Source organism: Stenella coeruleoalba (assembly GCF_951394435.1).
Source record: "Stenella coeruleoalba genome assembly, chromosome: 15".
NCBI lineage: Eukaryota > Metazoa > Chordata > Mammalia > Artiodactyla > Delphinidae > Stenella > Stenella coeruleoalba.
The window spans coordinates 84015818-84028141 of record NC_137161.1 but is presented as its reverse complement, the minus strand read 5'-3'; the positions used below and the strand labels follow the sequence as shown (position 1 = coordinate 84028141).

The window sequence follows — 12324 nt, the reverse complement described above, 5'->3', positions numbered from 1 at the left end:
ATTCACAATTAAAAATAGTTTTCTGGGCTTCCCTGGTGGCGCAGTGGTTGAGAGTCCGCCTGCTGATGCAGGGGACACGGGTTCGTGCCCCGGTCCGGGAAGATCCCACATGCCGCGGAGCAGCTGGGCCCGTGAGCCATGGCCGCTGAGCCTGCGTGTCCAGAGCCTGTGCTCCGCAATGGGAGAGGCCACAACAGTGAGAGGCCCGCGCGCAGCAAAAAAAAAAAAAAGTTTTCTAAGAGTTAATAAATGGAACATAAAAGACCTTCTACTAATTCATTAATACTTCTTTTAACCCTACGGTAATAAATCCCCATGACAATCTGAGGGATGCTCAGTTTACTGTAAGGCTGAAGGAACAGACCATGTTTGCTTAAGAACAGACTCTCTTCATACCAAACTAACAACCCTGTCTTTTCATCACTACTATGAAATCCTTCAAAAGTAAGGATATAGAGAATAAGATAACATGAGAGATGTATCACCACCCAGATTTACAAATGTTAACTAAGAAGGCCTTTCACCCTAACAACCAAAGAAGCAACGAACTGTACTCCTGGGATGATTCCACACAGACAAGTACAGCCTGGTGGTATGCAGCACGAGCCACTTCAGTAGCAAGAAAGCTTCCCAGTTACAGGGCAACCGGGGCTTCCCCTCTCCTCTACCTTCCTTCCCTTGCTCCTGCAGATTCTGAAGATGACTCCACTGCCTCGAAGGTGCCCCACCATGATTCTCACTCAACTCCCTTCTCCCCAGGTCTCTCCTGTCCAGTGTCAGGAGCGCAGCCTCTAATTAAGACAGGTCTAGCAGGAAGAAGACAGAGAAAAGGTGTTCACCTCCAGCTCCTCTTCTCACCAAGGGCCAGTGTGTGGGGACTAAAAACTAGGAAGGCATGCTTCTTTTGCAATCCCCCTCAGGGCCCTCAGCACTGGCCGGAATACAAAGCCCAACTGCAAAGCCCCCTCTTCCTCCTACTCCAGGACCGGTCAGCACATCTCAACACCTTTTTCTTCATCATCACTACCAGGAGTCCCATGCTTCTTACTGTTAAGCTCTCCTCTTCCTATCACCACGCCCAGTCTCTGAAACATAATGCCAGAGGCCTGGAGAGGGAAAAACCCCTTTCCCATATTACAGTAGTAGCAAGGGGAGACACCCCTAGTCAAGAATTCTGAGCACATTTCCCATTAAAAGCATTGTCACTGATGGTGACTCTTTGTTCCAGTACAAACTGATGAGCACCACAGGTTATACAGATCTCTGAAGGCTAAGCTGAGAATCATTCACTGTTAAGAACCCAGTATTTGTGGAGAAAGGCATGAAGTTCCAAACAACCCCTTTAACATGCACAACTGGACATACTACAAACCAGATGTGGAATAGCTCCTCCATTCCAATCTTACCTGTTTGTAACGTTCTGATAAGTGTGGCTACCACAGGCCAACAAACTGCCCCAAAACCAGGAATTTGGGGAAAGATAAAAAGGTCAAATATAAAGAATCTTTTTTAATAGAATAGCCATGCATGAGTGAAGCCAGAGGTCTCCTAAGTGGGACGCATGGAAGATGATCTGCTAGGGTGTTGGAAGAAAGTAGTAAAACTTGTTTCTAGTTTTTAAAATCTCATCCTTTAAAATGTTCTATTTTTATGCACTTCCTAAAGTACATGCTATAGAACAGTAGGTATAATTTCTGAATCACCCCCCAACCCCCGGCCGCATTTTAGAGGTTCTTCTCTTAGCAATTCATTTTATATTTTCAACACTATTAAAAACTTCACATATCGAAATGCTTGTCAGAACTCAAATCTGCCCACCTACTGATATTATTTCATGCTTGATCTGACCTGACAAGCTACAGGGTTTCGAGAAAGCACTCCCACTAAATAAGCCAAGCTAATATTCCAAGCTTTTATTCTTTAATAGTTGTTTGCTGCCTCGATCCAACTTAAGTTGCATCACATGTGAGTGAAAAGTCTTAGTTAAAGCGTCAAAGAGTAGGTTACCATCACAGCAGGTTCTCTGGTGAACAGGCCCCTCCTGCTAAAATGACCAGCTGGTTACATCTAAAGGTGACTTAAAGACTGCACACAAAGTGACTGAGAGTCAGCCCCACAAAATACCAGCTTGCTCAACTCTGCTTTGGGCCTCCTTTCGGCCCTACATTACAACATTCAACTTAGTTTTGAGAATTAACAACTTAGTCTCAACAGCCCAGGGACGAAAGGAAAGCAGTGTCAGGAAAATCATACTGTAAGTTTCAAAAGATTCAATACCATTATTGAACATTCCCTTTCCTTTGGAATTCACAAGAATTTATGTTTAAGGATGAATATTTGCTTTTCAGTGATGCAAACGGCACAGAGTCAGTAAGCCCCTAGAAAAAATGACATGTATGAGACTCAGGAGGTAGGAGAACAGAATTGTCACAGAATCTGTCAATTTGATCACACTTTACCGATATTACATTGAAGACTAATTTTGCAGATACTTAAAAAATAATATATTCATCCACAGAATGAGAGGGAAACATTATAGTATACTAAATTTCTAAAAGATTACTTTAATATTTACTATAAGTTATTTAAAATTCTACTTGGTATCCTATTCAAATCAGTATTCTGTAACTAAATGTGCTAGGTATATACATTTATAGTTTCTAAAATGAACGAACATTATGCTTCATAATCAGGAAAATATTAACAAAAAAAGGAATTCAATGATACAAGAGAAGGAGTAAACAATTTACATAGGAGGGAAATACAATTAGTAAACAAATACATGAAAAATGGTACATAGCTAATTACCAAAGAAACGCAACTAAAATATTACTTACTTTATGCCTCGTTAAAATAAGACTACTCTATATTGTTGAGGAATGATTAAACCAATTCATATACATCTCTAACAGCAACATAAACTGGCACAACTCCACAGGAAGGCTATTTGTTAGTTTGTTTTTGCTGCGCTACTTGGCTTGTGGGATCTTAGTTCCCCAACCAGGGATTGAACCCAGGCCCTCCGCAGTGAAAGCGCAGAGGCCTAACCACTGGACTGCCAGGGAATTCCCTGGAAAGCTCTTTGGAAATATGTTTCAAGGATCATGAATCTGTTTATAATCCCTGATCCCAAATCTTAACTTTTAGGGTTTCAGCATACCGTGTATAACAAAAACAAGGAAAAGTACTACATGGAATAATGCAGAATGTTTATCAGAACACTAGTGAAACTATGTACAGGAAAAATATTTAACAAAGAGGAAAATTCAATAGAATAATTTTTATTAAAGGTAATCACTAATAACACCATAAAAAATATTTTTTTACATAACACTATTTCATGAAAAAGATATCCAAAATTGTATTTACCCTCCAAAAAAAATTAGGTTTTCATTCCAAGAACTAAAAAGGTACGTTAAAAAAAATCAGTTTGGACTTCCCTGGTGGTGCAGTGGTTAAGAATCCACCTGCCAATGCAGGGGACACGAGTTTGAGACCTGGTCTGGGAAGATGTCACATGCTGCAGAGCAACTAAGCCCGTGTGCCACAACTACTGAGCCTGCGCTCTAGAGTCCTCGAGCCACAAATACTGAGACTGTGTGCCACAACTACTGAAGCCCACACACCTAGAGCCCATGCTCCACAACAAGAGAAGCCACCACAATGAGAAGCCCGCACACCGCAAGGAAGAGCAGCCCCCACTCACCACAACTAGGGAAAGCCCGCGTGTGGCAACGAAGACCCAACGCAGCCAAAAATCAATCAATCAATCAATCAGTTGTTTTTTAGTTGAGTGGAAGTCTAGGAGATATTTTTCATTGTAAAAATGTAGCTACTTCTGCTCAATTTTGCTATGAATTTAAAACTATTTCAAAATTAAAGTTTATTAATTAAAAATAATGCAGTTGCCATCATGTTGTTTACATACTCAAAAAGAAAATATTTTAAAACCTTAGAATAAAACAGCACCTTCACTTCTAGTAATGGCAGACCAATACTCCCAAAGATGAGAAACAAGACCAAAATTAAAAAACAAAATTAAAAAATTTCTACTTGAAGGTATCACTAGCCAACAGGGTGGTAAAGAAGGCCAAGTCTGGGCTTCCCTGGTGGCGCAGTGGTTGAGAGTCCGCCTGCTGATGCAGGGAACACGGGTTTGGGCCCCAGTCCAGGAAGATCCCGCATGTCGTGGAGCGGCTGGGCCCGTGAGGCATGGCCGCTGAGCCTGCGCATACGAAGCCTGTGCTCCGCAACGGGAGAGGCCACAACAGTGAGAGGCCCGTGTACCGCCAGAAAAAAAAAAAAGAAGGCCAAGTCTGGTTAAGACTAGGGGCTTGGGAGGCATGTACAAGTATGCTCATAGCTGCATTATCTGCGATAGCTAAAAAGTGACAACAACCCAAATGTCCATCAAAAGTAGAGGGAGGGGCTTCCCTGGTGGTGCAGTGGTTGAGAGTCCGCCTGCCGATGCAGGGGACACGGGTTCGTGCCCCGGTCTGGGAAGATCCCACACGCCGTGGAGCGGCTGGGCCCCGTGAGCCATGGCCGCTGAGCCTGCGCGTCCGGAGCCTGTGCTCTGCAACGGGAGAGGCCACAACAGTGAGAGGCCCGCGTACCGCAAAAAAAAAAAAAAAAAGTAGAGGGAAAAATTTAATTACAGCATTTTCATACAAGTGGAATACTACTTAGCAACGAAAATGCATGAACTATAGTTATACACAGCATGAAAGAATCTCACAAACATAATGTTGAAAGAAGCCAGTCACGAGAGAATACAGACTACATGATATCTTCATACAGCATTCAAAGATGGCAGCAATGCTCTATTTTTTGAAGATTGCTGGGTGGTGGTTACATGAATGTTTTATTTGTAATAATTTATTAAGCTGTGCATCTTTATTTTGTGCATTTTTCTGTATGTGTATTATAGTTCAAAAATAAAAAAATTAAGTTATACACAATCCAGAATATGGAGGAAAGGCTTGAGAAGAATGAATGGCGTGTAAAATAACAAAATGGCTTCCCCTTCCAGCAGTATGGAAGATTAAGTACCAATTAAGTACCCAGGCAGTCTCCAATTGAAAACTGCTGAATGAAATATTAAAATAAAACTTTTAAAGTACACCAAAATGTTTAAGTTAGTAAGGCGTTTTCAGGAGTCCAAATCTAAGTGAAACTGACACCCCTGAGAAATAAGCTAAACACAGAAGCTAGTTTTCCTGAGGGCATTTGTTGATCCTAATAAACGTGAGCCCTTAGTTTTCACGGGGCACACAGGATAAGAGACAAAGCTCAGAGACCACATGGAAAAGCATGCCTTAACACTGATGCTGAGTGGACGGATGGGAAAACAGAACTCCTCCTGAGAATTTGTGATTACCCAGTCCTCATCCAGGACTAAAGTCTTACTACCCAGGTAAGATAAAACTTCCAGACAACAACCTAAAGTAGTATTAGACTGACATTGCCCTGAGGAACATGACAGAAGTTAAAGCAAATCCTCCCTGAAGGAACCGTTTCTATCAAGACCTCAAGTAATGCGCTCACAGTCAAAATCTACAAGATAACGCAAGGAAACAGGACACCATGAGGCCAGGAGAAACAACAGAATGAGATTCACAAGAACTTCATGTGTCAGAATGATCACACCCAGAACACAAAGAAGTTATGTTTATTGTTTTTAAAGACCTAAAGTGATTAAAAATACAAACAAAAAATAAAACACTATTAGAATGGCCTGAAGAATTAAAGAATAAAAATACTAGAAATGAAAAACATATAGAAACTGAAATTAAAAACATAACAGATGGACTTACTAGCAGATTATACCCCACTGAAAAGACAATTGGTGAGCTGGAGGTTAGATCTGAAAAATCATCTGGAATGCATCTCAGAAACAAAGAGATGATGTTAAGAGCCATCATGGACAAGGGTTAGAAGAAAAGTGTTACAGAAAGGGGGAAAAAGAGAACAGGGCAGAAGAATTATTTAATGAGAAAGTGGCTACAAAATTTCCAGACCTGACCAAAATCATCAATCTACAGCCCAGCACAGTCTATATTCTAACTGTATTGCCTTAGTGAAATATACTTAAGTGCAAAAATAACTACAAAACATTGTTTACTTCACTCAGTAGAGGTATTAGTACTAGTAACATCGGTACTACAATGTTAAAATTATTTTATGTATATTTTAGGATAAAGAAAATAAATATATTAATGTTATTAGAAATTACGTTTTTAGTGGAAGAAAAAAACACATAAACATAAAATTCAGAAAGATTGAGAAAAAAATTTTAATTTTAAATTTGAATGGGAAATTTTGAATATAAATTCATGATTTTAAAAAAAACTTATTTTCTTGGTTTGTCCCTTAAAAAGGTCCTAGAAGTAATGACAGGCTAGTAGGTATGATGAGCAAGTTTAGCCCCAAGATGTTAGTTTATAAATAACAATCCTCATTCTAAGAAACCTGGATTTCTTGGGGGAAATGACAGATTCCAGGTTTTCGGCAGAGAAGTTCAAGGTAAGCCTGGGGTAACTTAGCCTATTAGAAAGCCAGGATGTGCTCAAAGACTAATGGAGTCATGCTAAAAAGACACAGGTGCATCTTAAGAAGCTCCTACTGGTCAAATTTAGGATAATTCAGTTTCAAAAAGAAAAAAATTATAAAGCACCACTTATACAAACCTTTATGTCTACAGAGATTTAAAAAAGAGCACAGGGCTTCCCTGGTGGCGCAGTGGTTAAGAATCCGCCTGCCAATGCAGGGCACACGGGTTCGAGCCCTGGTCCGGGAAGATCCCACATGCTGTGGAGCAACTAAACCCGTGCGCCACAACTACTGAGCCTGTTCTCTAGAGCCCGAGAGCCTCAACTACTGAAGCCTGCACACCTAGAGCCCGTGCTCTGCAGTAACAGAAGCCACCGCAATGAGAAGCCCACGCACCGCAACGAAGAGCAGCCCTTGCTCACATCAGCCAGAGAAAGCCCGCGTGCAGCAACGAAGACCCAACTCAGCCAAAAATAAATAAATAAATAAATTAAAAAAAAAAAAAAGCACGCAAGAAATAAAAGGCAAAATCTTCCTTACAGCAGAATGCCAGATAATAACCTAGGTGGTGGATACAGGGTGTTCTTTCAACTTTTTATGTTCAAAAATTACAGGGGGAAAAAAATCAGTAACATTATAAAAAAAGTAAGTGGTGGACTGTTCTAAATTAAAAAGCTAAAAAGATAAACAAATACATTTGAAACCTTGATTCCATCTTGGTTTAAAAAACTGGTAACAGTGCCTGCCTCTGGACAGAGGGGGAGAGATAGGGCTGCCAATGGCACCACAGTGCCTTTGTATGAATTAGAAAAAAGTACCTCCTCTGGGCTGCTAACCTCAGACAGAGGGCCCTTCCTTCTTGGTTAAGGCAGCCAGCTCCCACTTGCACCCTTGCTGAGTTCTACGGTACAGAATATAATCTTTGAGGACAGAGGTTTAGTATCCACCTTTAATTAAAATAATCTGTATTAATTAGCCGAAAATTTGATCAAGTTCAATACCTACTGCTCTTTACAAATTTACAACTGTTCCACCTCTGCATACTAGAAGGAGGTGAAAGAGTATAAGAGGAAAGAGACTTATTTTTCATTTTGTATTCTTTGGGACACTTTTATTTATTATTATTTTTTTTGTTTTGCGGTATGCGGGCCTCTCACTGCTGTGGCCCCTCCCGTTGCGGAGCACAGGCTCCGGACGCGCAGGCCCAGCAGCCATGGCCATGGATCCCACATGGCCATGGATCCCACATGGCCAAGGATCCCACATGCCACGGAGCGGCTGGGCCCCGTGAGCCATGGCCGCTGGGCCTGCGCGTCCGGAGCCTGTGCTCCACAACGGGAGGGGCCACAGCAGTGAGAGGCCCGCGTAACGCAAAAAAACCCCCCAAAAAAACATACTTATCAACTTTATAATGAAAATTAAAGAAGACACTTCCATACCTTTCTCCATATAGGCAGAGTGGCTACAGAATACTTTGTTACAAATATAGGGAAGAATATATCTTTAACATCCTGACCAAAATATGGGTAGTATCAATGCTAAGAATTAACTAAACATCTTAATTCTATAACCATGCATGATTCTATACAAGATCCAGAAAACAGTCTGTATACGACTAAAATTAAAACTATTCTAATAGGATGATTCAAAAAGACATAACGCTAACTGAAGTAAGGCAGCCGAAAAAGGACAAATATTGTGTGACTCCACTTACATGAGGTCTCTAGAGGAGCCAAATTCATAGAGACAGAAAGTAGAACAGTGGTTGGCATGCACTTGGGAGAGGGAGTGGGCACAGGTTCAGTTCGAGAAGATGAAGAAGTTCTGGAGATGGATGGTGGTGATGGTTGTGCAAAAATGTAAATATACTTAATGCCACTGAACTGTACACGCACAAATGGTTAAAATGTCTTGTGTTATGTATATTTTACCACAATAAAAAAGAAGAAAGAAAAAAAGCGTGGTGGTATACTTACACATTCAAATCATAGTAATTTTTCAAATGAATTATTTCCTCAATATACCCATGTGCTACATCTGGAAATCTTACTTCCTAGAAGGGAATAAAAAACATTATTTATATTTCATCCCCTGGTATGGTTTCAAATTGCAATAAAAACCAGATGGCAAAAAGTACATAAAATGACTAAAGACTAGAAAAGGACTGTAAAGCAGTTTTGTGTCTGGCTTAAACCTTCACACAAGGTGCCCAGATTTATCTGTCTACACAGAATATGGAATTTAGAAAGGTACGCAGAGATCACCTGGTCCTCTGCCCCCATTCTGCATGTCTATTCTATAGTCTTCCAATAAATATTGAACATCTCTGCCCAAGCAAAGGAAGTCTAAAGACAAATAAAACACTTTCTAGTGTATACCCTCAGAAGCACACAATCTAGTAGACCAGATGAAAAAACCTGGGGGAAGAAGGGTTAAAAGACTGTTCCAAGGCAAAGAGCAGCCCACAGAGCCCTGCATGACTTTCTAGGTCAGTGCTATCTAACAGAACTTGGTACAAAGGTGGAAATGTTCTATTCTGTGCTTTCCAACACGGTAGCTGTTCAGCCCTATGTGGCTACTGAGCACTTAAAATATGACTGGTGCCACCAGAAATGAAATTTAAATTTTATTTAATTGTAAGACATTTAAATTTAAACAGCCAAATGAAGCTACTGTATTGGACAGTGTAGCTCTAGGTAATCTTATAAACCTGCTTTAAGGGTTTGAATTTGGAGTTAACTCAATTCCTTTTTAAAAACTGCGCAGACTGCTCATATGACAGCATGAGGGCAACCATGATCTGCAGCTAGAATCCCAGAGGGCTTGCTGAGGGTTTAAGCATACATTCAGGAATCCTGATTCAATTTTCAAATCTTCAGTTTCTCTCCTTCTAGTCTACAAATCTAGGAAATTCAGAAAATGAAGTCCCCACGCACAAATAATACTTTTGCAATAAAAGGAAACTCAGTATACTTAGTGTGTATAATTATTTACATATCAAAATAAAACTTACTGTTTCTTTCACTAACAGTGCAATGAGTTCTTGGTCTACGTCAGGAGCTTCTTGCCTCCAAAGGTTTTCCAAATTGGGCTCCTGAGATCCTTGCAGTGGAAAGGCTGGACCTGGCTCTTCATCATCTATTGCTAACTGTTGGTCTTCAAGCTCTTCCAGAGGATGGGCAGGCTGAGGAGAAGAAGGGCCTGGAATCCCATCCTGCTGGGGTTCTGATCTTGGAAAAGCTGGTCTTGGAAAAGCTGACCCTGAGGCTTCATGCTGATACAACAGTGGGCCCAGTTCTACTTCAGGCTGCCGCTCCTGAGGCACAACCTGGTTTGTTATCTCACGGGGCTGTTGGTTCAGAGACTGGAAGTAAGGATGGTCTAACCAGCAGTCTTCTTCGATGGCCTGGTCATCTAGGATATCAGTTGATTCTCCGAGGTTTGATAAAAGCTCTGTCTCTGAGTCTTCAGATGACTGGTTCTGAGTGTCCAAAGGATCACTTTCTGGAAAAAGAAGGCTACCTTCTTTCAAGATAATGATTTTCTGCTCTGCTCTGTGGTTGACAATGTCATTTGTTGCTTGGTTATGACTTGGTCCAGGCTTGGGTTCTCTTTCTGTTTGTCCACTTGGCTTAATGAATTCAGAAACTCCAGGAGGCCCAAGATCTAGAAATTCACCGTAGTTATCCTCAGAATCATCCTGTGCCCCAGAACCAAACAACGAGCTGTTACACACAGAAAAAAAGCGGTTCTTATCTGATTCAAAGGCTGCTCTAGACTTTTTAGGCCTTTCTTCTCCCAATCTTTTGAGATCTTGCCACTGGGCAGCTGGTTTGATGAGATTGGGTCGTGATGTCTGAGGTTTATTTGTCTAAGAAAAAATGAAATTTTAATAATAATTCAATTTTTTTCCTGTGTCTATACCTCCCTATGTACTTATATTGAGCTTCTGAGGTTGGACAGGAAAGAAACAAAAACAAAAACACCCTCCGCCATGAGACCTATTCTTCACATTTATCTTAACATTGAAATTTGGTCACACTATAGTAACTGTAAGAATCAAAGCAGCCATTCATTGATTGAAGCATGACTTATAGTTTGAATTATAATTTCACCTGAGACCAGTAAAACAAAAATAACTGCATAGTACAGAAAATAATGAAAGAATGACAACACAGTAGAGGAATGAGAAACGTTCAACAGACACACGAAAAGCAGCTAAATCTCATTAGTAATGCAGCAAAATGCAAATTAAAACAAGGTACCCCCCCCCCAAGACTGGCAAACAATTTTTAGTTAGACAACTTTTTAGTTAGCATTGGTACAGATGTGGGAAAACTCTCATACTATCATTCATTGCTTGTGAATTTAGGAAAGCAATTTGGTATTACTTATTTTTTAAAAAATGTATATCCTTATGATTTGTCACTATCGTTTTTCAGTATCTATTCTATAAACCCTTATGTGTCCAAAGGAAGCATATTCACTGCCACACTGCTTGCAACATAAAACGAAAAACACTGGAGACATTCTGAAGTTTGTTCCTAAGCGAATAGTTAAGTAAACTATTATTTATCTGCTCTACAAAATACTCTCCAACTCTCCACCCCTCCAAGAGGTAGCTCTATATGTAATGAAATGGAAACATCACCAATAAACGTTACTACGTGAAGAAAAGTTACAAAACAATACATACACAGACTGATTCTATTCTTAAAAAAAATCAAAATACAGACATAAAACATACCATTTCTAAAAGCATACACACACACACACACACACACACACACGCGCACACGCGAATACATATGAATTCAAAGAAAAAGATATGGAAGGATACATGCCAAACTAGTGACAACAGTTCCTCTGGGAAACCTCTGGGGCAGAAGGGGCTAGTGAAGACAGACTTCAGTTTTATCTGTATTGTTTCAATTTCTATAGAGAAAACAATCATATGTTATTTATAAATGTAAAAAGTGGAATGCCCTGGGCTTCCCTGGTGGCGCAGTGGTTGAGAGTCCGCCTGCCGATGCAGGGTACGCGGGCTCGTGCCCCGGTCCTGGAAGATCCCACATGCCGCAGAGTGGCTGGGCCCGTGAGCCATGGCCGCGGAGCCTGTGTGTCCGGAGCCTGTGCTCCGCAACGGGAGAGGCCACAACAGTGAGAGGCCCGTGTACCGCAAAAAAAAAAAAAAAAAAAAAAAGTAGAATGCCCAATTTTAAGGTAGCAGAATAAAGATGCCTCTGATCCTTCTCTTCTCTGAAATTACCCCAATCCAGAGAGGAGAATGAGACAAACAACTGAAAATCTTTGATAAAACCAGCAGACATCTGCGATCCCAAATCACAATATATACGAGAAGGAGCTGATAAATCTAGTGAGGGAAGTCTAACCAGATTTTAGGCAAGGCAGAGAAAGCTTCAGAAAGGCTGAGTTTTCCAAAGTAGGTGGTGTGGCCTGGCGGGCAAAACCAACTCCTTGCTTGGAACAATGGGAACCTCCACTCCATTTGGCAGCAAGGATGTTCTGAGGAGGTTAGACTGAATGAAGACACACGTCTCTGCTGGAGGTAGGCTGTCAGTGAGGCAGGAGGGAGAGAACTTTGAACTGGGCTGCTCTGAAACTGGCAGTATCTGCCAGGCAGTAAGAAAGAAAGAAGCATACGTGCATGTAAGCACACCTCCCCCACCCGCTGCCACCCCAATGTCCTCTGTCATAGGAAGAATTCCTGCTAGCCAAGAATAGTGCCTGAGCCTTTCCCCAACATAAATG

General features: G+C 41.0%; 1 protein-coding gene across 3 annotated transcripts in view; it reads right to left on the bottom strand.

The window, feature by feature from the left end:
* RNF216 (ring finger protein 216) overlaps nucleotides 1-12324 on the bottom strand; it is a 171920-nt gene that overhangs the window by 121967 nt on the left and 37629 nt on the right. For 2 of the 3 annotated variants that reach the window (XM_079945729.1, XM_079945730.1), the window contains exons 4-5: nucleotides 9566-10423; nucleotides 8529-8605 (exon numbers count right to left, since the gene is read on the bottom strand). In XM_079945729.1, coding sequence (XP_079801855.1) covers nucleotides 8529-8605; nucleotides 9566-10423 — 935 coding nt within the window. The remainder of the gene's footprint in view (nucleotides 1-8528; nucleotides 8606-9565; nucleotides 10424-12324) is intronic. The other variant, XM_079945731.1, reaches the window with a different exon arrangement.